The sequence below is a fragment of the Diceros bicornis genome, chromosome 12, assembly GCF_020826845.1.
Source record: "Diceros bicornis minor isolate mBicDic1 chromosome 12, mDicBic1.mat.cur, whole genome shotgun sequence".
Taxonomy (NCBI): domain Eukaryota; kingdom Metazoa; phylum Chordata; class Mammalia; order Perissodactyla; family Rhinocerotidae; genus Diceros; species Diceros bicornis.
The window spans coordinates 56,487,454-56,511,975 of NC_080751.1; the positions used below are offsets into that span (position 1 = coordinate 56,487,454).

At 39.6% G+C, this 24,522-nt stretch overlaps 1 protein-coding gene across 1 annotated transcript in view; it reads left to right on the forward strand.

Moving 5' to 3' along the window:
• The window catches only part of HADHA (hydroxyacyl-CoA dehydrogenase trifunctional multienzyme complex subunit alpha), a 46,375-nt gene that overhangs the window by 10,038 nt on the left and 11,815 nt on the right, over positions 1-24,522 (forward strand). The window contains exons 5-11 of the mRNA XM_058551624.1: positions 692-830; positions 2,151-2,270; positions 3,260-3,362; positions 15,343-15,465; positions 15,942-16,060; positions 18,504-18,560; positions 20,289-20,398. Coding sequence (XP_058407607.1) covers positions 692-830; positions 2,151-2,270; positions 3,260-3,362; positions 15,343-15,465; positions 15,942-16,060; positions 18,504-18,560; positions 20,289-20,398 — 771 coding nt within the window. The remainder of the gene's footprint in view (positions 1-691; positions 831-2,150; positions 2,271-3,259; positions 3,363-15,342; positions 15,466-15,941; positions 16,061-18,503; positions 18,561-20,288; positions 20,399-24,522) is intronic.

Here is a 24,522-nt window from a genome sequence, read left to right on the forward strand (position 1 = left end):
AGTTATTTCAGCCTAGTGAGATGCTAGTATACCTGGCAGTAGCTACCTATATCCATAGGAAAATACTTGCAGCTTCCCTGAGGCTAGTTGAGCAACTCTCAGCATATAAAATGATGAAAAACTAGTTAATGTTTGGTCAAAAGTACAAAATCCACAGCTTACATGTGTTCAGAAACAAAGTAGCAAATGAAAGAAATTTAAATCCAAGGACATTGAGTACAACATTGTTGTAGCAGATTTTTTTAATCATTAGAGATCTATTTAAAGGTTTTAGATCCCTCTAAACCACTTGAAAGCCTTTTTTCCCTGTCATTTTGATTGCTGTTTAATCTGAAAACTACCTCATAGTTAAAATGTTTAATCTAATAGTGAAAATATTTACCAGAAGATGATTTTCTCATTTCTCAGAGCTTTGTAATCTAATGATTTGTTATAGAAGCAAAAATAAATTATGCAACATGTTTTGTTTCATGTTCTCTGAATCCAGAAATTTAACATTCCTGATAGATGATGTTACTGATAATAGTACTATCTGAGGCAAAACCATCCTTAAACTTCAGAGTATTTGAAGATTGACTACCAAATATTGATATTTGACAGGATCAGGATACATAGTAGATGAGGTACTGAACAAAGTAGGCTATAGTTTCATCTTTGGTTTTTTTCTTCTCTGCTTTCATGTTTACTGCAGCATGTTAGCTGCTTGCAAGACCCATCAAGAGTTAATGCAAATATCACAGGAAGGACAGAGACTATTTGAGAAACTTGAGAAGTCCACAAAGCCTATTGTAGCTGCCATCAGTGGATCCTGCTTAGGAGGAGGACTTGAGGTATAGATTGATTCCAAAGTCATTGAGACCCTGCTCAGCTCATTGGTGGGATTCATCAGCTGTAAGCCTTTAGGCTACTGTTTTGCCTGAGAAAAGTTCTTGGAGAAGAATCAGCTTTCTTTTTAGTTGTCAGACTTCTGGATAGGTTTTAATCCTTATTCTCATGGCACAGAGCCAGTGAACTAAAGTGTAATGTTTTCATTTATAAATTGAGAAGATTTGAACTAGCTCTCTAAGGTCCCTTTCAATTCTAAAAACCTGGTTCAGGTTTGCAGGGCAAAGACTCAGAAGTGTGATCCATGCTCTTGAGCTACTTAAGTCTAGTTGAAACGTACAATGCATAATAATAGGTTTAAGTGCTTTGTGAGTAGTTAAGATGGTAAATAATATAAGATTTGAGAAAAGAGATGCTTACTAGACTGGAGCATGTAGGAGAGAAGGAGGGTGAAAGAAAATAACATTTATTGATAAATAAATTTATCATATGCTGGGCTCTATGCTAGACACTTTCACATATATTAATTAAGGAAATCTGTGCCTGGTCCTAAAAGATGGGCAGAATTCGATTCACCAGAAAATAGTGGGGAAAAAAGCATTCCACAGATGGTGTGGTGTGACCAAAGACAAGGCTAAGCAAAGCCTAATAGGACACCATAGGTAGGCCTGCTTGATTGAAAAGGAGAGGTTCTGGGGGCCGGCCCCATGGCTTAACGGTTAAGTGCGTGTGCTCTGCTACTGGCGGCCCAGGGTTCAGATCCTGGGCGCACACAGATGCACCGCTTGTCCGGCCATGCTGAGGCGGCATCCCACATACAGCAACTAGAAGGATGTGCAGCTATGACATACAACTATCTACTGGGGCTTTGGGGAGAAAAAGGGAAAAAAAGGAGGAGGATTGGCAATAGATGTTAGCTCAGGGCCAGTCTTCCTCAGCAAAAAGAGGAGGGTTGGCATGGATGTTAGCTCAGGGCTGATCTTCCTCACCAAAAAAAAAGAAAAGGAGAGGCTCTGTAGGGTACAGGGCTTCTTAACCTGGAGTGCATATACAATTGTGTGTGCATTTTTCTATTGAGAGCTTCCATAGCTTTCAGCAGATTTTTAAGGAGATCTGCAACCCAAAAAGAGGTTCTTAAGTTAGTGGGAAAGTATGAAATAAGATTGGAAAGGTAAATTGTGGAAAGCATCAAGTGCCAGCCTAAGGAATTTCAGTTTATTCTGTGGGCACATTCCCACTTCATAAGTAATCTTTAGACCCTCATGGATCCTAAGATGTTATAGTTCCATTTTCTAACATTCTAATTTTCTTTCATTTGTTCGAAGCTTGCCATTTCATGCCAATACAGAATAGCAACAAAAGATAAAAAAACAGTATTAGGTTTCCCTGAAGTTTTGCTGGGGATCTTACCAGGAGCAGGAGGCACACAAAAGCTGCCCAAAATGGTGAGTTGAAGACCCCATTGTGAACTTTAGAACCTCAGTACCTATACGCCCCTTTAGATCTATTTCCTCTTGTACAAAAGGCATAATATGGGTATTCGTTGTAGAATTGAGAAACCAAATAAAATGTGAGTATGTAGGAACAATAACAAATTTTTATTCCTGGTATTTATTTTTTCAATTCCTTAATCAAAATTACTAATCAAGATCTTTTGTTAGTTCCTGATGAAGAATAAAGATAAATAAGATATATGTCTTCCCCCTTTCTGGAGCGTATAGTTTAATTGTTCCTTCTCTGCACAGTACCATCTTAACAGTTTTTCAAATCCATGGGTCATATTTCATGATAAATATGAAGCAGACCTTTTGCCTGATTTGGACGATCTCATTGCTGTATTCTGTAGAGCCAAAAGAGGCCTATCAGGCTTTTGAATTGTTAAGGAGAGGGAAGGCCAGTCAGACCTGGAGGCTGCAGAGCAATCTGAATATCAGATTTGACAGCCAACTGAACTTCATAGCTTCTGGCACTATAGATTCCTCAGTGAAAACAAGGCTCAGCAGAAATATTCTTTGGAGGAAGTTGATATAGTCTGGGCACAGAAAAATAGGAAGATTTATGGTGTAAAATTGTCAAGAGGATTTATTGAAAGAATGAATAAGCCTTATATGTGTATAGAAAATATTGCTGAGTTTGTTTTGTTTTGTTATAGTTGGTATTTGAAGGTTACTGTAAGCCATAAGACACAAATCCTACATATTGAAATAAAAGAAGAGATATAAAGACATTTTTGCTTCAGCTGGAGGTTTCTAATCCCAAAAGTTACCTAAATGTGTATTAGTCTGTAAAATTTAACTGTTTGATAAATAGCATAAAAATCTGGTTTGACTTCTCTCATTTTAATATTTATTTTGCTCAGTTGAATAATTTGTAAACTGTAATTATCACTCTGATATTTTTTTCTCCTATACTCTGATCCTTGCCTGCACGTTAGATGGGAGTGCCTGCTGCTTTTGACATGATGCTGACTGGTAGAAACATTCGTGTGGACAGAGCAAAGAAAATGGGACTGGTTGACCAATTGGTGGAACCCCTTGGTAAGTGTTACCACACCTCAGAGTTGGGCCTTATGAAGTTATTTGTTTTCTTAAAGAGTTAATATACTGAATATTGGTTAGAGTGAAACTCAAACTCCTAAGAAATGAGTCATCATTCTGAAGAATGAAGTTTTCTAAGCATAGCTAATACTAAATCATTTTCAATATCATGCCAATTTCTATTTTACTTTATAATTTGGACATCAGGAGCACAGAATTGAATTAAGTCATTATTTTTAGTTCTTAAATTACCTGTATCATTATCCATGGTAACCCTCCTTCAGTGTTTGGTATCTTTTGATAATATAATAAACATGTATGAAACAACCAATCTGAGAATATTAACAATAATCGACATCTACTGATGTGCTACTTCCCCCTGTACAATTTCTTTGCCTCCCCTAACCCAAGGAAACCACCATTCCAGATTGTGTGTTCATCACCATCTTGCATTTCTTAAAAATCAGTATTATTGAAATGTTATTTACATAATAATAAATTTACCAATGTTTAATTTACAATTTGAGTTTTAATGAATGTATATAGCTGTGTAAACACCACCACAATCATACAATAGAACATTTCTAGTATGTAGCTTTTTGTGTCTTTCATTTACCATAATGCTTTTGAGATTCATTCGTGTTGTTGCATATATAAGCGGTTTGTTCCTTCTTATTGCCAAGTGTTATTCCGTTGTTTAGATATCCCATAATTTGTTTATCCATTCACTGAATGATGGACATTTGAGTTGTTTCTGGGGCTGTTCTGAATAAAGCTGCAATGAACATTCACCCACAAGTCTTTATGTGGACATATATTTTATTTCTATTGGACAAATACCAAAGAGTAGATTGGCTGGACCGTATGATAGATGTATGTTTGGGTTTTTTTTGTTTTTTGTTTTTTGTTTTTTGAGGAAGATCAGCCCTGAGCTAACATCCATGCCAATCCTCTTCTTTTTGCTGAGGAAGACCGGCCCTGAGCTAACATCTATTGCCAATCTTCCTCCTTTTTTTTTTTCTCCCTTTTTCTCCCCAAAGCCCCAGTAGATAGTTGTATGTCATAGTTGCACATCCTTCTAGTTGCTGTATGTGGGAGGCCGCCTCAGCATGGCTGCACAAGTGGTGCGTCAGTGCGCGCCCGGGATCTGAACCCGGGCCGCCAATAGCGGAGCGTGCGCACTTAACCGCTAAGCCACAGGGCCAGCCCCTGTTTAGCTTTTAAGAAATTGTCAAACTTTTCCCAAAGTGATTATATCGTTTTGCATTCCTACCAGCAATATATGAGAGTTCCAGTTACCAACCACTTTGCATGGTCAGTCTTTTTAATTTTAGACGTTCTAATAGGAATATAATAATATCTCATTGTGGTTTTAACTTGTATTTCTCTAATGACCAAAAGTATTGAGTTTCTTCTCAATACTTCTCAATACAATCAGAAGATATGCCTTCTGCATATCTTCTGGTGAAGTGTCTGTTCAAATGTTTTGCCCATTTTGTTCTATTGAGTTGTTTTTCTTATTATTGAGTTTTCAGAGTTCTTTATATATCAGGATACAAGTCCTTTATGAGATTTGTGACTTGCAAATATTTTCTCCCTGTCTGTGGCTTGTCTTTTCATTATCTAAGAGCAGAAATTCTTTTTTTTTTTTTAGATTTTATTTATTTATTTTTTTTTTCCCCCCAAAGCCCCAGTAGATAGTTGTATGTCATAGCTGCACATCCTTCTAGTTGCTGTATGTGGGACACGGCCTCAGCATGGCCGGAGAAGCGGTGCGTCAGTGCACGCCCAGGATCCGAACCCTGGCCGCCAGCAGCGGAGCGCACGCACCCAACCGCTAAGCCAAGGGGCCGGCCCTAAGAGTAGAAATTCTTAATTTTGATGAAGTCCAGTGTATCAAGGTCCTCTTTTATGTATCATGCTGTTGGTATTGTATCTAAGAAATCTTTCCCTAATAAGATCACAAAGATTTTCTCCTGTTTTCTTCTGGAAGTTTTGTTGTTTAGCTGTTACATTTTGGTCTGTGATCCATTTCAAGTTAACTTTTGTATATGGTGTGAGGTAAAGATTGAGTCTGTGTTTTGCTTATGAATATCCAAATGTCCTGGTGCAATTTGTTGGGAAGACTCTTCTTTTCCCATTGAACTACCTTGACACCTTGGTCAAAAATCAGTTGACCCCATATGTTTGGGTCTGCCTCTGGCTCTGGATTTCCTATTTCTAATTATCTATATGTCTTTACTTAAGCCATTATCACACCGTCTTGATTATTGTGTTTTTGTAGTAAATCCTGAAAACAGGTAGTGTGACCCCCTCCAGCTTGGTTCTCTGCTTTCAAAATTATTTTGCCTTTACTAGTTTCTTTGCATTTACATATAAATTTTATAATCATCTCATCCATGTCTACAAAAATACCTGCTAGGATTTTGATTGGAATTGCATTGAATCAATGTATCAATTGGGGGAGAATTGACATCTTTAAAATACTGAATCTTTTCATCATGAACATGGTATAACTCTCTGTTTATTTAGGTCATCTTTAATTTCTCTCAGTAGTATTTTATGCTTTTCATTGAATATATCTTGCACACATTTTGTTAAATTTATACCTAAGGATTTCATACTTTTAGGCCATCGTACCTTTTTTACTTTAATTTCTCATTATTAATTACTAATACGTATAAATACAATTGATTTTTATATATGGACCTTGTATTCTGTGATTTTGCTAAATTGATTTATTAGTTCTAGTAGCTTTTTCTGTAGATTCCTAAGGATTTTCTATGTAAATAATCATGTTGTCTACAGATGCAGACATTCTGGCTTCTTTTCCCGTCTGGTGGCATTTATTTCTTCTTCTTGAATTACTGCGGTGGCTAAGATCTTTAGTACAGTATTGGATAGAAGTGGTGAGAGCAGATATTGTTAACTTGTTCTAGTCTTAGGGGAAAAGCATTCACCCTGATGCTGTCGGGTATATGATGTTACTGTAGGTTTTCATATATGCCCTTTATCAGATTGTGGACATTCCCTTTTATTTATAGTTTGCTGAGAATAGAGGCTGAATTTTGTCAAATGCTTTTTCTGCATCTAATAAGATGATTGTGTAGTATCGTCTTTTTTAGTCTATTAGTAATGTCAGTTACACTGATTTTTGACAATTGAACCAGGCTTGCATGCCTGGAACAAACTCCGCTTGGTCATGATGTATTATACTTTTTATAAATTGCTGGCTGGATCAGGTAAAATTTTGTAAAGGATTTTTTTTTTTTTTTTGCGAGGAGATCAGCCCTGTGCTAACATCCGCCAATCCTCCTCTTTTTTTTGCCGAGGAAGACGGCCCTGGGCTAACATCTGTGCCCATCCTCCTCCACTTTATATGGGACGCCGCCACAGCATGGCTTGCCAAAGCAGTGTGCCGGTGCGCGCCCGGGATCCGAACCAGCGAGCCCCGGGCCGCCGCAGCGGAGCGCGCGCACCCAACTGCTTGCGCCACCGGGCCGGCCCCTGTAAAGGATTTTTTATGTCTGGTCATGAGAGATCATAGTCTCAGGGATAATTTTCTTTTCTTGTGATGTTTTTGCCTGGTGTTGGTATCAAGGTAATGCTGGGTTCATAAAATGAGTTGGAAAATATTCCCTCCCCTTTTATTTTTTGGAAGATTTTGTGTAGAATTGATATTATTTCTCCCTTAAATACTTGATAGAATTAACCAGTGAAGTCTTACGGACTTGGAGTTTTCTTTGTTGGGAAGGTTTTTACATGTGAATTCAGTTTCCTTAATAGATCTAGAGCTCTTCGGGTTCTCCATTTCTTGAGTGAGCTATAGTAGTTTGTTTCTCAAAGATTTTGTCCATTTCATTTAACTTCCCAAATTTATTGCAATAAAGTTGTTCATAATACTTCATTATTATTCTTTTAATACCTTTATACTCTGTAATGATGTCTCCTCTTTCATTCCTGATATTGATAATTTATGTCTTCTCTTTTTTCCCTGATGAGTCTGGCTAGACATTTATCAACTTTATTGATCTTTCTAAGAACTAACTTTTAGTTTCATTAATTTTTCTCTGTTTGTTTGCTCTTTTATTGATTTCAGCTATCTCATTATTTCTTTCTTTCTGCTTGCTTTTGGGTTTAATTTGCTCTTTTTCTAGTTTCTTAGGGTGGAAGCTTAGACCATTGGTTTTAGGCCTTTCTTCTTTTCTAATATGAGCATTTAAAGCTTTAAATTTCCCTCTTAGCATTGCTTTATCTGCATATTTTAGTGCTATATTTTCACTTCCATGAAGGTCAAAATATTTTCAGATTTCTCTTGTGACTTATTCTTTGACCCATGTATAATTTAGAATTGTGTTGTTTCATTTCCAAATATTTGGGGATGTTTCAGATATCTTTCTGTTACTGATTTCTAGTTTAATTCTCTTGTAATCAGAGTACAGTTGATCCTCATTATTTGTGGGTTCCCTGTCTGTGAATTCACCTACTCACTAAAATTTGTTGTAATCCCAAAAATAATACTTGTAGTGCTCTTGCAGTCATTCTTAGACATGTGTAGAGTGGCGAAAAATTCAGGTTTCCCAACGCACATGTTCCCAGCTAAGGTCAAACAAGGCAACATTCTACCTTCTTATTTCAACTCTCATGCAGCCAACAAGGGTGCTTTTCATGGCCTCTTTAGTGCCATGTTTTTCTCATTTTTGTGCTTTTTATTTGTGATTTTGCTGTTTCAGATTTCGAGAGCTAGGAGTGAAAAAGCACTGAGTCAGAATGGGGGAAAATGTCTTTAACATTTCCCCTCCTCCTCCAAAAAGGAAGCCTCGGCTGAAGGTCCCATATAAAGAGACTTAGGAATGAAAGCACTTGGGCTGGGAATACAACTATGTGTAAGAGCGTAGCCAGCCAGGGAGACCTGAGTCTTTAGCTGCAACTCCCATTAAAGACAGCAGTGCACTGGCTGTGCACCAAGTCTGGTGTGAGAAGGACAGCTTTCCCCCTGAGGTGTGCCAAGTAAAAAGCCTTTGTAATTGCCTACGGTTGGGTCTGAAAAATCACACATAGGTTTTTGGCAAAGGGCTAGACTCCTCAGTTTCTGCAAATGGTCATGTGGCCGTAGCAGGTATTTATAATTACCTATTTCTGCCACCCATTTCATATTCCCTTTGCCCTCAGAAAGTACCTCAGCTGGTCACAGTTCTTTGCCTGGTGGGGTGACCTTCATTCCTAAAAGGTCTGGGCCACTAGCAGTCCTGCATGAATTGGGTTGTAGTTTCCCATTAACTAATTACAGGTCATGGTAGCACTAACAGCTCTCCCTTATTCGAGACATACTTGTTCTTACCTCTATCGTATAGTAGCAACTCAACTACCTCTTGGTAATCAGGACTAATCACCCCAGCCAGTACAGTAATTCCCTTCTCTGCCTGTTGTTTTAGAGATGTGAGGAGCCCAAAGTGGTCAGATGGCAGTCTCAACTTCCAATTCAATAGAATCATTGCTATGTCTCCTCATGGAAGCATTACTCCCTTTGGAACTAAATCTTCTAGACCAGCAGAGCCTAGGGTCACAGGGACAGGAAGCAAAATTTTTGCTGGTAGATCACTAGGGGTAATAGCACAGCCATTTCTATTTGTATTTCCTGATTCCTGGACTATGAATCCCCACCATGGAAGAAACAGCACCATATAATGGAGGCTGATTTAGAGCATATACAGCGTCCTGGATGACATTGCCCCAACCACACAAAGTATTACCACCTACCTGGCACTGTAACTGAGTCTTCAAAAGTCTATTCCACCATTTTATCAAGCCACCTGCTTCACTGTGATGGAGCACATGGTAAGATCAGTGCATTTCATGAGCATGGCCCCTTGCCACACATTTATGTGAAGTGAGTTCCTTGGTCAGAAGCAATGCTGTGTGGAATACCATGATGGTGGATAAGATATTCTGTTAAGTCCACAAATGGTAGTTTTGGCAGAAGCATTGCATGCCAGGAAGGCAAATTCATATCCACAGTAAGCATCTAGTCGAGTAAGAACAAAGGGCTGATTACAAAGCAGTGCAGTGTAATCAGCCTGCCAGGAGGTAGCTGCCTGCTCACCTTGCGGGAATCCCCATATGAGGGATTCGGTGCTGGTCTCTGCGGCTGGCTGATTAGGCAGTCAACAGCGACTGTAGCCAGGTAGGCCTTGGTTGCTAAGCCCATGCATAACCTCCATCCCTGCCATCCTGACCACTTCGTTCATGAGCCCATGGGGCAGTGACAGGAGTGACTGGGGAAAGAGGCTAACTGGTATCCACAGAATGGGTTATCTTTTCCATTTTATCATTAAAATCGTCTACTGAGGTCATCCTTTGGTGAACATTCACATGAGAGACAAATATTTTCACATTCTTTGCCTATTCAGAGAGGTCTAGCCACATACATATTCCCCAGATGTCCTTGTGTATTAGTCTGCTAGGGCTACCATAACAAAATACCACAGACTGGGTGGCTTAAACAACGGTTTATTTTCTCATAGTTCTGGAGGCTAAAAGTCCAAGATCAAAGTTTTAGCAGATTTGGTTTCTTGTGAGGCCTTTCTTCTTGGTTTACAGATAGCTGCCTTCTCACTGTGTTCTCACCTGGTCTTTCCTCTGCGCCATGCATTCATGTCTCTTTTGTATGTCCAAATTTCCTCTTATAAGGACATCAGTCAGATTAGATAGAGTTCACCCTAACGGCCTCATTGTAACTTAATCACCTCTTTAAAGGCCCTATCTCCAAATACAGTCACATTCTAAGGTACTAAGGGTTAGGGCTTCAACATGAATTTTAGGAGGATACAATACAAGCCAGGTACAGAATGAACAACCAGGTACACTGCTCGAAGTTCTACCTACTAGGAAGATATCCATTTACCACTGTCCTTCAGGGATGTCGCAGAAAGGGACTGTAGTGCTACAGCAGTTCACTTTCAGGTGGTGCATGCATATCACACAACTGTCTATAAACCAGGCCTGAGTTTTCTATTCCTCAATCAACTGGTCAGAAAGAACTTCCCATGAGGCCACAGGTGCAGGCTGAGAATGACAAGGAGGAATTAAGGGTATTTTAGCCACTTCCTCATGCAACTTGTGCCTTCAGGGACTGCTCAAGCCCAGTCTCAACATATACCACTTCCATCTGATAATGAAGTGCTACTGTGCACACCCAACTTGATGCCTTAGTGAGTCAGACAACATCCATTTCATTATGGGCAGCTCAGGTCACATGGTAACTTGATGGCCCATGGTTAAACTTTAAGTCTCTACTAAGGCCCACTAGCAATCCAGAAGCTATTTCTCAGTGGGAGAGTAGTTATTCACAGAGGATGGTAGGGCTTTGCTCCAAATTCCTAAGAGTCTGTACTGTGATTCGCCTATGGGGGCCTGCCAAAGACTCCAAACGGCACCTCTATCCATCACTGACACTTCAAGCACAATCAGGTCTGAATCATATGGTCCAAATAGAAGAACAGCTTTTCTTGTCCTGGGTCCCACTCCAACCAGCAGCCTTTGAGTTACTCAGTAAAGGGGCTAGAGTAGCACACCCAAATGAAATGTTGCTCCCAGATCCGAAGAGGCCCACTAGGTGTGGTGGCTATTTTGTAGTAAGAGGGGCCAGATGCAACAACTTATCCTTCACCTTGGAAGGGATTTCTCAACATGCTCCACACCACTGGACCCCTAGAAATTTCGCTAAGATGTATATGTCTAGAGTAGTTGGTACTTCCTGCTCACTAGGTCCGTTTAGCATAATATCATCAATGTGATGTACCTGCATGGTGTCTTGTGGAGGGGAAAGGCAGTCAACGTCTCTATGGACTAAATTGTGACATATGGCTGGAGAGTTGATATACCCCTGGGATAAAACAGTAAAGATGTGTTTCAGGCCTTTCCAGCTGAAAGCAAACTGCTTCTGGTAGTCTTTACTAACAGCTATCGAGAAAAGCATTTTCCAGATCAGTAAGTACATAACAGATAAAAGGAGGTGTGTTAATTTTCTCAAGCAATGAAACCGCATCTGGAACACCAACTGCAATTGCAGTTACCACCTGATTAAGTTTACCATAATCCACTGTCATTGTGCAAGATCTGTCTGTTTTCTGCACAGGCCAAAATAGGCAAGTTGAATGAGGATGCAGTGGGAATCACTACCCCTGCATCTTTCAAGTCCTTGATGGTGGCACTAATCTCTGCAATCCCTCCAGGAGTGCAGGATTGCTTTTGGTTTACTATTTTTCTGGGTAAAGGCAGTTTTAGTGGCTTTCACTTGGCCTTTTCCACTAGCCCTCACACCACAGGTTAAGGAGCTAGTATGGGGATACTGTTAGTTGCTGAGTATGTCTATTCCAATTATGCATTCTGGAAATAATCACAGGATGGGTTCAGGGACCCACTAGGCCACTGTGAGGTAGAACTGAGTTAAAACTCCATTGATCACTTGGCCTTATAAGCCTCTGGTGGACCACCGTGACATTTTGGATCTCCTGGAATTAGTGTCAGTTCAGAGCCAGTGTTCGGTAATCCCCAAAAAGTCAGATTATTTCCCTTTCCCCAAGGTAAATGACCATAGGGACCTTTTGGGGAAGGCTGGGAAAAAGATTAACAGCATAATCCCCTCAAGGGGATGCAATGTCCCCTTCATTCAAGAGGTTTTAGGTCTGCAAACTGGCTTGTTTCTGGGAATTGTTTGAGGGCCATGACTCTCTTTGGTGATTCAAGTTATACTTCTGTGTACTAGACCTAGAATTCTTCTGCTTATACAGATCACGTAAGAATTTAGTGGACTACCCATCTGTTTCTTTTCTGGGAACACCATGATCAACTAGCCAACGCCATAGGTCTCCGCAAGTCAGACTATTCTGATTACTGCTTTGGCTCTGCTGTTCATTACAGTAGCCATGCCCAATTTGCCTTTGGCAGTTAAATGTTGCTACTTGACCTCTGCCACCCTGAGATCCCTAAATGCAACAGGGATAATGGGATCCTGGGATAATGTAAACCATTGATTTCTCATAGTTGTGGTGAAAGATATGTTCTCTAACCGTTCCACGGTGGCTGAGCACGTCCAGCACGATAAATCCCTGCTAACATTCCAGTTTCTTTAAGCCTTTCAGTATCTTCCTCTACAGTACACCAACACAGTTCTGGCATTTCGACTTCATTTAATGCTTCTTGTTTTCTATTTGTCCCATTTATTCATTGTTCCATTTTTCTTCATCCTGCTTTCCTTTGGAGTAATCATTTTTATCTTCACTATTGGACTTTTACTTTACTTTACCCCATTATTTTATTTTTTTTTTTACTGAGGAGGTTTCACCCTGAGCTAACATCTGTTGCCAATCTTCCTCTTTTTTTTTTTTTTAATATGAGCTGCTGCCACAGCATGGCCACTGACAGACAAGTGTTATGGGTCCACACTTGGGAACCAAACCCAGACCGTCAAAGCAGAACACGTGGAACTTAACCACTAGGCCACCAGGGCTGGCCCACTTTACCCTTTCAGTGGTTGCTCTAGGGTTTACAGTATACATCTTTAACATATAATCTGTCTTGAAATGATATGTCATTTCACATATAGGGTAAGAACCTTAAAAGAGTATCCTTTCATTTTTCTCCATTCTTTGTGCTATTGTTGTTATATATTTTACTTCTACATGTATTATACATTCCTTAGCATATTGCTAATTTTGTTTTAAACAATTATCTTTTAAAAAGATTTAAAAATGAGAAAGAAGTCTTTTAGATTTACCCATATATTTATTATTTTTGGTGCTCTTTATCCTTTGTACAGATCCAAGTTCCCCTCTGGTTTGATTTTCCTCCAACCTGAAGAACTTTCTTTAACATATTCTGTCGTTTGAGATATGCTGGCAGTTAGTTCTCTCACCTTTTGATTTGTCTTTATCTCAACTCCATTTTTCAAAGATATTTTTGATGGATAGAATTCCAGTTTTCCAGTGTTTTTCTTTTGTACTTTATAAATGTCTACATTGTGTTGTGGCTTGCATAATTTCTGATGAAAAGTCGGTTGTCGTTTTTATTTTTGTTCTTCTATATATAATATGTCTTCCTCTAGCCCCCTGGCTGCTCTCAGGTTTTCCCTTTATTATTGGTTTTAACAATTTATTTATGATGTACCTTGGTTTGTTTTTTTTTTTGTTTTTTTTTTGAAATGTCTGTTGTGCATGGGATTCATTGAGCTTAGATAGTGTGGGCTTGTAGTTTTCATCAAAATTGGAAACTTTGTGACTATTTCTTCAAATATTTTTCTGTCTCCCCTCACCCCTTTTTTGAGATTCCAATTTTATATATGTTAGATCACTTGATATTGTCCCAAAATGAAGCTCAGTTTTTCTCTTTCAGTCTGTTGCCATGTATTCAAATTTCCTCGTCTTTTCTTCTTCAGGATATAATCTCCTATTAATCCAATCCTGTGTATTTTTCATTTCAGGTGTTGTTTTTCTTCATATCTAGAAGTAAGATTTGATTCAGTTTTATGTCTTCAGTTTCTCCTTATTATGTTTCTGTTTTCCTCCACCTTCTTGACCATATGGCATGAATTGACAGTAGCCTTACTAACATTGTGTCTGCTGATTTTGTCTTTTCGTTTCTGCATCTGTTTCTATCATTTGATTGTCTCCTGGCTATAGGCCATTTTTTTCTTCCTTCTTTTCATGCCTTTATGATGGTTCTTTCCCCGGCCTCTTTCCTCTCATGCATGTGCAGAATAATACTCAGTCAAAGCGTCAGGGGGCCGCTCAGTAGATCTCTGGAGCTCTCCTTTTGTGTAGCAGCTGCTCTCCAGTATTCTGCTTCACAAATGCCAGTTGCCTTGGCCTCCCTGCAGGCTCCATTATGACTTTTGTGGGCCCTATGCATTTTTGCCATTAGGAAGTTTGGGGCTTAGTTCTTTTTCTTCTTCCTCCACACAGGTTCAAAATAGGGCAAACTTCTTAAGGGAGAGATTGGTTGCATATTTGTTGCAGGCTTCTCCCTCTGTTGGGATTTTGTTTCTTAAGTACCACAGGACTACACAAGATTGCCTTTTCAACCCCAGCCACCTCCTCCTCCAGTGTGGCTCTTCTAGGCTTTTGATTGAGAGCCTGGCAGGGCCTGTTTTCATAGCCCTGTGAAAATAGCCTTTGGATTTTTTGAGTCTCGCTCTTTAGTCTCCGGCCTCAAGCAAGTTCAGTATCAGGCCGATGCATTGTGGAAAATCAGTTGCATGTTTTTGGCATACCCTTTCTCTGTAGAAGTACTTTCTGTTCTAAATATCATGACACTATGAGAGATTTCACTCTAGCTTTCTGACCCAGTCTCTCCGGCCTCCCACATCACCTTAGAACCCCACAGATGTTCCATTGGGAAAACCAAACTTGCATTTGTTTCTTCTAGCTTCTTATCTGTTGTATGCAACCACCAAAGACTCTGATCATTTCACTTTCCCCCAGTAGCATCCTTTTGCTTGAGCTAAGACCAGTCTTCAACGCATCCCCAAAAGCATCACATACCCTCAGCAAAGACAATGTTGGCAGTCATCAGTTCACCTTAGACAGGCTCTTCCATTCTCTGGAATTTTAGTTCATATAGTCCTTGATGCTTCCACAGTTCTCTCGTGTCTTTATGAATGTGATTTTGCAATTTATTCATTTTTTTCCAGTTTTGCAGGAAGAATACAGGCCTCATGAGACATACTGCATCCTACTCAGGAGTGGAAGCCAGACTGAGATGGTTTAAGACCTTGTTTTCTACCTAAGCACACTGTTGCACTTTTGCTCAGTGTTACTTCTCTTCTTTGAGTCCATAGTTCATGACTCTGCCACCTACCAGTCTCTAGTCTGACATGGAGAGTGGGTGCTGAGCCTTGGGCTTTGGCATGTCTGGGTTTTTGCCTACCTGGGACTGATCTAAGCCTGATTTGCATTCCAGTCTGTTGTGTTCATTTTTACAGGACCAGGATTAAAGCCTCCAGAGGAACGGACAATTGAATACCTAGAAGAAGTTGCAGTTACTTTTGCCAAAGGACTAGCTGATAAGAAAATCTCTCCAAAGAGAGACAAGGGATTGGTGGAAAGTGAGTATCATTATCAAAGAACAAAGACAAAGCTTCTTTCCTGGGACTTTAATTTTATTTGCTATAAAATTATTTGAAATTAGGAAGAGGTAAATGCATCATTTACTCTAGGCATAAAGTCAACCCTAAGGGGTGCAACCACTCTAGAGTCAAGTCCTAAACTTTACACTGGTTAGTTAAAGCCATTTTTATAAGACTTTTCATTTTGGAAAATTTTAAACATTAATACAAAAGTATAATAGTATAATAGTGTAATAAACACTCATGTACCCAACACCCAGCTAGTTTAATTAATTATCAACTAATTAAACTATGTTTAAATCAATGCTTAGGTTGAAATTTAGATTTGTTTATCAGAGTAAAGAGCAGTTCTTTCAGATAGCTGGAATTACTGCATTTTTATAGAGTTTACAGAGCAAACTAACAAGGAAGGCTACGCTCTTTCCAGTAAGATCTAAAAGCATTTTACCTTACAGAATTGACATCGTACGCCATGGGTATTCCATTTGTCAGGCAACAGATTTACAAAAAGGTGGAAGAAAAAGTACGAAAGCAGACCAAAGGCCTTTATCCTGCACCTCTGAAAATAATTGATGTGAGTCTTTATCCCATACTCCCACATTGCTCATATTTCCTCCCTTTATATAAAGCAATACTCTTTATTTGCCATTCTGGACCATGTATGCCAGTGCTAAAGTTCTTAATTCTGCTATTAAAGTACTTACCAAAAAAGCATAGCAAGCTATAAGGACTCATATAAAGTGATATACTTGGGGATACTTAGTGCCAGGCATACTCAGTAGTTGTTGAGTTTAAAACTACCAGTTATAAACCAGGAAAGGAACCTATGTCATATCAGTATAACAAGGCCAATAAAATATTGGGCATTAATTGAGGTCGTTAAAACAAAATTGGGGGCCGGCCCTGTGGCTTAGCGGTTAAGTGCTCGCGCTCCGCTGCTGGCGGCCCGGGTTCGGATCCCAGGCGCGCACCGACGTGCCGCTTCTCCGGCCATGCTGGGGCCACGTCCCACGTGCAGCAACTGGAAGGATGTGCAGCTGTGACATGCAGCTGTCTGCTGGGGCTTTGGGGGGAAAATAAATAAATAAATAAAATCTTTAAAAAAAAAAAAAAAATTGATGGCTGTATTCTATCCTTAGTCAAAACCATTGTCAGTACCTAAAGTGTCTCATTTACTTCCCCATTGCCATAATTATAAAAAAAGATGTAATGATACAGGGAAGTTCTGAAAAAGATCAAGGAGGATAGTTAAAATGATCCCAGGGTTGAAGAAACTTCTATCTAAAGGTAGACTTTAAAGCTTAGAGAACTCTTCAGTCTGGAAAGTCCAGGAGTAAGAGAGCATATAATCAAAGACTTCAAAATTGGCGAATGGATCAGTCAACAAATATATTTTGAGCAGAAGACACCAAAGTACATGAAAATATGAAACATGATCTCCTACCTCGGTTCATCTCACAGTCTGGGCGGGGGAGATGAGACATATATATGCTGTAAGGCAGTAACAGTATAAGGGACGTTATAAGGCAGCATAGGATCAATGCCAGATAATGGGACAGAGGAAAATTGCTAAGTACACAGAGGAGGGAACAATCACTGTGAGCCAGAGAGATCAGGAAGAGCCTCATGGGATTTCACCTGAACACTAAAAAGTGGGTAAAGAATAGGTGAAGGGAAAGTAGTGCCAGGTAGGATGGGCATTTTGAGTAAAATTACAGAAGCTAGAAGGCGTGAGGCTCTTTAAGGAACATTTAATGATCAGTTTTTTTAGGAGGATAGTGAAATGTCTGCAGAGAGGCAGATTGAAGCTAGATTTTAGAAGGTTGTCAATAATGAATTGAGAAATTTGACCTTTGTCCTATACGGATCATAGAGAACCATTTTCATGGTAGTAAAAATGGATTAGAAAGAGAGACAAAATAGAGCAGTGAACTAGGAAGCTATCTTGGTAATTCAGACTTGAAGTTTGAATGAGACCTGAGATACTATAGTAAAAGTAAAAATATGAAGGTAGTAACAGACTTGCCCAGAGGAGATTATGAACTAAGTTTTAAAAGTGTTAAGTTTTGGGCCGGCCCCGTGGCTTAGAGGTTAAGTGCGTGCGCTCTGCTGCTGGCGGCCCGGGTTCGGATCCCGGGCGCGCACCAACACACCGCTTCTCCAGCCATGCTGAGGCCGCGTCCCACATACAGCAACTAGAAGGATGTGCAGCTATGACATACAACTATCTACTGGGGCTTTGGAGGGAAAAAAATAAATAAATAAAATCTTTAAAAGTGTTAAGTTTAGCTATTTCAAGAAATTCAAGCAACAGTAGTTTAGACAGAAAAGTCACAGTTAAGAATGTAGATTTGTTTACTTGAGTTTTTTTTAAATTTGTCATTCCCGTAAATTATGATGGTGAGTACAGGGTCATTACTTCATCTTTTATACTTGCCATTGTACTCAGGATAGTACTTACTCCAAGTGTTAAATTGAATTTCATAGAGTTCATGATTAATGTGATAAACTAGATGGTGTGCCTGAGGAAGAATGCATAAAGGAGAAAGGGCTGAAAGTGGAACTTTGGGGATCTGCCTACATTTCGAGAACAGGAGAGAAGCTGGAAGAGTAATTTAAGTAGGAGGGAAGGTAATGAAGAGGAAAGGGTATACCTATTGGACTTGGAAAGGGGTAATGACCACTCTTTCTCTGACAAAATAACAGGATTCAGAGGTGGATAAGGAGGTGGAGTCTGAGCTGTGGAACCTCTGTGTTCTTTTCCTATTCTGACTTTTTTAGTCTCTTTCTTCTATTGTATTTCTTTCCATTTTATGCTAGGTTTAGCAGTAGGCTCAGAGATGGAGAATTAGGTGAGTCTCAAGCAACCAGGCACTCAGTCCTCTTCTCTTTCTCACTCCAGTCTAGACATTTGACTTACTCTTTGAAGACTGACACCACTAGCAGTTTTATTCAGGATTATTGTGCATCTCTCCAATCCATTCCAACAGTGAACAAGGGCTTTATATGTTTTTTAGGTGGTAAAGACTGGAATCGAGCAAGGGAGTGATGCTGGCTATCTCGCTGAATCTCAGGTAAAGTTATTTGCTTTCAATTTTTTATTATTAGATACAGGAAAACCAAGATCTAAAACTCCATATAAACCTGAAAAAAGAAAAAGTATCCAAAGCCTAGTAAAAAAATTTTCTTCCAGTGGTTATCATTTCTTATCATTAATCTCAGTGAGCAAGTCGATGCTGAGAAAACCCTGGTACCTGCAGATATTTGAACTTGCTCTCAATATTGAGGGTGTTAATTAGGAAGAGCAGGGACAGAGTTCTAATCCTTTCAGAAGGAATTGCTTGGACGTTTTTGTTCTGTAGTTGGGCTGGTTTTGTTGTGATAAAATGAAATACATTGATAGAAAAATACATTTCTTACTTGTTAGGACCTGGAGATAAAACTTTGAAGCCCAACCTCTCTCTGGTGAATTAGAAAATGAAATGAAATGTTTTGTACTCACTCAAAAAAGACTGCAGAAGGGATGCATGAACCAGCCTCACCCCTTCCATTTTTCTAACAAGTTGGTGGAGTTGTAGATTTAAGTGGTTTGGCTTGTTTTTAAGTTGTAAGCAGTCATTGAAGAATGATTGCTCTTTGATAATAGGACAGAAGATATCTGAAGAGCTCAGGACAAGTTCCAGGGAAACCATTTCCTGTATTGGGTTGCTTATTGCAGTGAGCTTCTGATTTGTTCTTTTACATCATCACCAGGTACACATGTACATATGTACAGAAAAAGTGAAGCATAAGTTTCACAAATCAATAATTGTCCTCACTGTGTACATTGTACTCAATATTTTCTATGTATTCTACTTATCACAACCCACTAAATTCATGACCACTGATGGATCTCTGCCCACGATTTGAAAATGAGTGGTTTATTGAATAGAACCTACTGCATCAAGATTAGTAGAACATTGTTTCATGTTCTACTAGGACATGAAAGCAACTTTATTAGAGGGATTCCTTCTTTGAAATGCTGTTTGTAACCGTGTAATCGTACCAGTAAATTCTAGTAATATTGATGATGATAATAACTAACATTGAGACGCTAGTCATTTTACTAGTTCTCATTTCATTCCCACAACAATACTGTAAAATAGATATTGTTTTTCCCATTTTAAGGACGGAGAAAGCTTCACAACTGGAAAATGGCAGAGCCAGGATTCAAGCCCAATTCTGTCAAACCCAGACTCTAAATCTTACGCTCTTAACCACTAAGTTGAGACTTGCTCTCTGCAAGTGTTATGGTACTTTTTAAAGTGGTAGGTATCACATGGGGCAGCCTGCTGCAGTGGAAAGAGAGATGGAGTTGGGAGTCACACTGCCTGGGTTCAAATTCCGTTTCTGCCACTTTGAGGCAATGTGGCTTTGAGCAAGTTCTCTTAATTTCTCTGGGCCTCCTCTTCCCAATCTTTAAAACAAGAGGGTTGGCTAAGATGATTGTGAAGGTCCATTTTGGCTCTGACACTCTAATTCCATGAGAAAGGTTACTACAACTTCTGGTGTAGAGAATGCGAGCTCAGTTATATCCATAACCTTTTCAAAGCAGTAGTCGGAAAGTGCTGCAGATGAGAAAGGTTAAGAAAGGGTACACCAGTAGAAGACAGACAGATTCCGCAGCGCAGGCGCCACTGAGACCCTGGAGGACCTGAGGATTTGCATGTGTCACCTCTGCACTGCAGAGAAACTGAACCGAAGGAATCCACATCACTGAGACTCTGAAGTTGTACCTTTTCTTGTTCTTCTTTACTTTTCAGAAATTCGGAGAGCTTGCAATGACCAAAGAATCAAAGGCCTTGATAGGACTTTACCATGGTCAGGTCCTGTGCAAGAAGAATAAATTTGGAGCTCCGCAAAAAGAGGTTAAGTAAGTTAAACTCCACCTAGGAAGCCCTTGTGGATTTCACTATATGCCGAGCTTTTACATGTCTTTGAAGATCTACAGAGATAGATTTACAGCTTTAGTCTTGCCCTAAACCTCTTCTGTCCTGAGCACATTAGATCCCTATTCCTACCAAGAACTTTTTGGCTTTCAGAGTTCTGCCTGTGCTGAGTTTTCTCCAGACCTCTCTAATGGCTCCTATGGAGGCTTTCTTTTCTCTCTATTGATGTCCCCTAGAAATCGGGTTTAGGTCCCCTCTTCCTAAACCAAACACACACACTGTGCACTGTTTAATGATCTTATCTCTTCCTGTGACTTGAGATACCATCTCTGGGAACTCATACTTCTTCCTCATTGAAAAACATAAAGCCTCGGGGGCCGGCCCGGTGGCGCAAGTGGTTAAGTGCACGCACTCCGTTGCGGCAGCCCGGGGTTCTCCGGTTCGGATCCTGGGCGCACACCAACACACCACTTGTCAAGCCATGCTGTGGCGGCCTCCCATATAAAGTGGAGGAAGATGGGCACGGATGTTAGCCCAGGGCCAGTCTTCCTCAGCAGAAAAAGAGGAGGCTTGGAAGATGTTAGCACAGGGCTGATCTCCTCACAAAAAAAAAAAAAAACATAAAGCCTCATTCTAATTGTTAAAGGCTTATCCTTCTTTTAGCTTACAACCTAAGCATTTGAGATTCTACTTGCCTGTTTCATGTCTATTCTCTTCAGCAAGGCTTTCAGTGTTATGCTGCCTGAATGGCTCTTCAGCATCTTAAGTTTAATAATGCCCCTAAACTCACCTTCTGGCTCAGTGGTTCTCAACCTGGGCAGTGTTGCCCCAAGGGAAATTTGACATGTCTGGAAACATTTTTGGTTGTCACAACTGAGGAGGGAGGGATGCTACTGGCAGCTAGTGGCTAGAGGCCAGAGATGCTGCTAAGCATCCTGCAGTGCATAGGACAGGCCCCACAACAAAGAAGTACCTAATCCCAAGTGTCAGTAGTGCCAAGGTTGAGAAACACTGCTCTTGCTGAATTGCTGTGAGAGATTTAAGAGAAGCAGCTAATGTTACTAGCTTCTCCCTCCCTTCACCTTTAACGAGATTACAGTCCAAAACAGAAGATAAAATGGATAAGAAGTCTGGATGAGACAGGTAAGACAGTAGCCTAGAGGGCTGATTTCCAAATAGAATATGAAATACAACCGTAACTACTTTTCCTGCACATGTAGTAATCAGCACCAGTCCTTGCGTTTGTTCCACCTAACACTGACAGTGTCTTGCATTCAATGGGTGTATGTTGCACTAGAATAATGATGGCCACTTAAATCTGCAGCTCTCCACACATTCTACAAAAGCCAAACAGATTAGCAAGGACAACAAAGCCACCCATTCCCATGCGTAGCATAGATAGAAGGCAGATGCTGCTGCTATCTTTTAATTATATAAGAGGGAAACTTTATTGTAACAGGAAAGAAAAGAAGCAAAAGAGAAAACTATTGAGTCCTGCAAAATCACAAAACCACATGACACACCACCTCCTACCCCTACCTCACCCCTTTACCCCGATCCCTCCACGTACAAAGAAATGCTGTCAATTAAAGAGACTGTATTTAGCAATAGAAGAGGGTATGCTTAAATTAAGAAACCTAATTAGCCGCCCCAGACTCCTACTCCTGTCTGCATCTACCTCTTATTGTATATGCAGATAGTTTATAATACCACCTTGAGAAGGTGTTATTGTGTACCAAATACACAAAAAAGACAGGCAGTATCCAATGAAGCTCATATAAAAGAGAACAAGAAAATGAGAATCAAAATACTTAAGCTTATGAAAATCTCCCCCCAATAAGCAACAATGCAGAAGAAATCTATAACAGAACACTTTCAACTTAGAATTAAATATCCTTTCTTTTTTTTCCCCCCAAAGCCCCAGTAGATAGTTGTATGTCATAGCTGCACACCCTTCTAGTTGCTGTATGTGGGACGCGGCCTCAGCATGGCCGGAGAAGTGGTGCATCAGTGCGCGCCCGGGATCCGAACCCAGGCCTCCAGCAGTGGTGTGCACGCACTTAACCGCTAAGCCACGGGGCCGGCCCTAAATATCCTTAAATAAGCATTTGCAAATAAGAAAAATCATCTTGAATCAAAAATTCAAAAATTCAGAACTAAATGGACAAAAAAACAGGATGATATAAAAGTTGACCTAACTTGGGAAACAAATTGAAGAAAAAGTTAACATCATCTTAGAAATGAAGAATAAGTTATCAGAATAAAATATAGATTGAACTAAAATTTAATAAAGAACACTGTCCCCTTTCCTGCTTTCCCAGTTGTCAGTAATACCTCCATGCTGTCTCTCTAGGCCTCTTTCCCCTCACCTTGGATGGTAATTTGAATTCCTTATCTATTCTTTTTTTATAAATTAATTTTTTATACACAGAATCTCCTTTTTAAAAAAAAACTACTACAAATAAGATTAAATACTAGATGATACTGTTTTGTGTTTACAGGTTGAGTATTTTAATATAAAAGGGATCCTTCTATATGAATCCTGTAACTTGCTCTTTTTGTTCAGTGTATGATTTGGAAACTGTGTATATTGGTACATATCAGTTAACTCATTCCTTTTAATCTCCTACTGAGGGATTGATGGCTGTTTCCAATTTTTCATTATTATAAACATTGTACAACTGTTCGTCACAGCATCTTGTGCATAAGTGCATTTCTGTAGGGTAGACAATGAGAAGTAGATTACTAGATCGTAGAGTATGCGATTTTTTTTTTTTTTTTTTTGGTGAGGAAGATCAGCCCTGAGCTAAAATCCATGCTAATCCTCCTCTTTTTGCTGAGGAAGACCGGCTCTGAGCTAACATCTATTGCCAATCCTCCTCCTTTTTTTCCCCCAAAGCCCCAGTAGATCGTTGTATGTCATAGTTGCACATCCTTCTAGTTGCTGTACGTGGGACATGGCCTCAGCATGACCGGAGAAGCTGTACGTTGGTGCACGCCCGGGATCCGAACCCGGGCCGCCAGTAGCGGAGCGCGCGCACTTCACCGCTAAGCCACGGGGCTGGCCCATGATTTTTGATTTTAATAAATTTGCCCTCCAAAGTAAGGCAAAGTATACTTCTATCAGCCATGCATGAAAGAACCAATTTTCATACATCCTCATTGATACATTTTAAATTTTGCCACTCTGATGGGGAGAGAATATCTCATTTTAATTTGCATTTCCCAGATTGTTAAGGAAGTTGAGCATCTTTATTGGCACTTTGTTTTCTTCTTTTGTGAATTGCTTTATTGAAGCCTTTGCCCATTTTATTGGGTTGTCTTTTTAAATTGATATATGCATGTTCTTCATACTTACCAGTAGTAATCCGTTGTCTGCTATATATGTTGCAAACTTCTTCCTAGTCTATGGTTATCTTAATTTTGTGCGGTCATTTGTCAAACAGAAATTTTTAACTTTGATGCAGTAAATACCTCAATCTTTTTTTTCAGCCCCTATTCTTTATATTTCTCTACCCTATTTTCTCATTGTTCTCCAATTACTTAACACTCACCATATAAGTACATGTATTATTACAAAGCTGCATCTGAAAGATGCTCCCAGGACTTGAAATTAGATTTCCTTTTTAGGTCTTGAATATGATTTTTGAACTATATTATAATCAGAATTGTTAGGAATGAAACTTTATCCTGCATTACAACTCAAATTTAGATCTACAATGCTGTCAACTTGGACTGCTTTTATGAAGAAAGTTGTTCTGAAAAGAAATTTTTTAGTTATTTACTGTGGGAATATGGCACATTGTTCCAGAACTATGGAAAACTAAAAAGAGTAATCAGATATGATCTCTGGTCCTCATAAAGCTTAGAATTTAATTGAGGGGAAAAAAATAATGTACATGAAGCCATTCCAGAATACTATGAGATAAGCCAAATGGTCCTGACAAGTTCAAGAGGAATTCAAGGATGGAAAAGGCAGGCATGTGCCTGTATAGAGGTGTTGGAGGAGGAGGCATGGTCTGGAAGCAAAGAAACCATCCAGGAGACTTTGACCTCCTCCAAGTAAGGAGTAGTAAAGGCATAGATTTCAGGAGAAGTGAAAGATGAC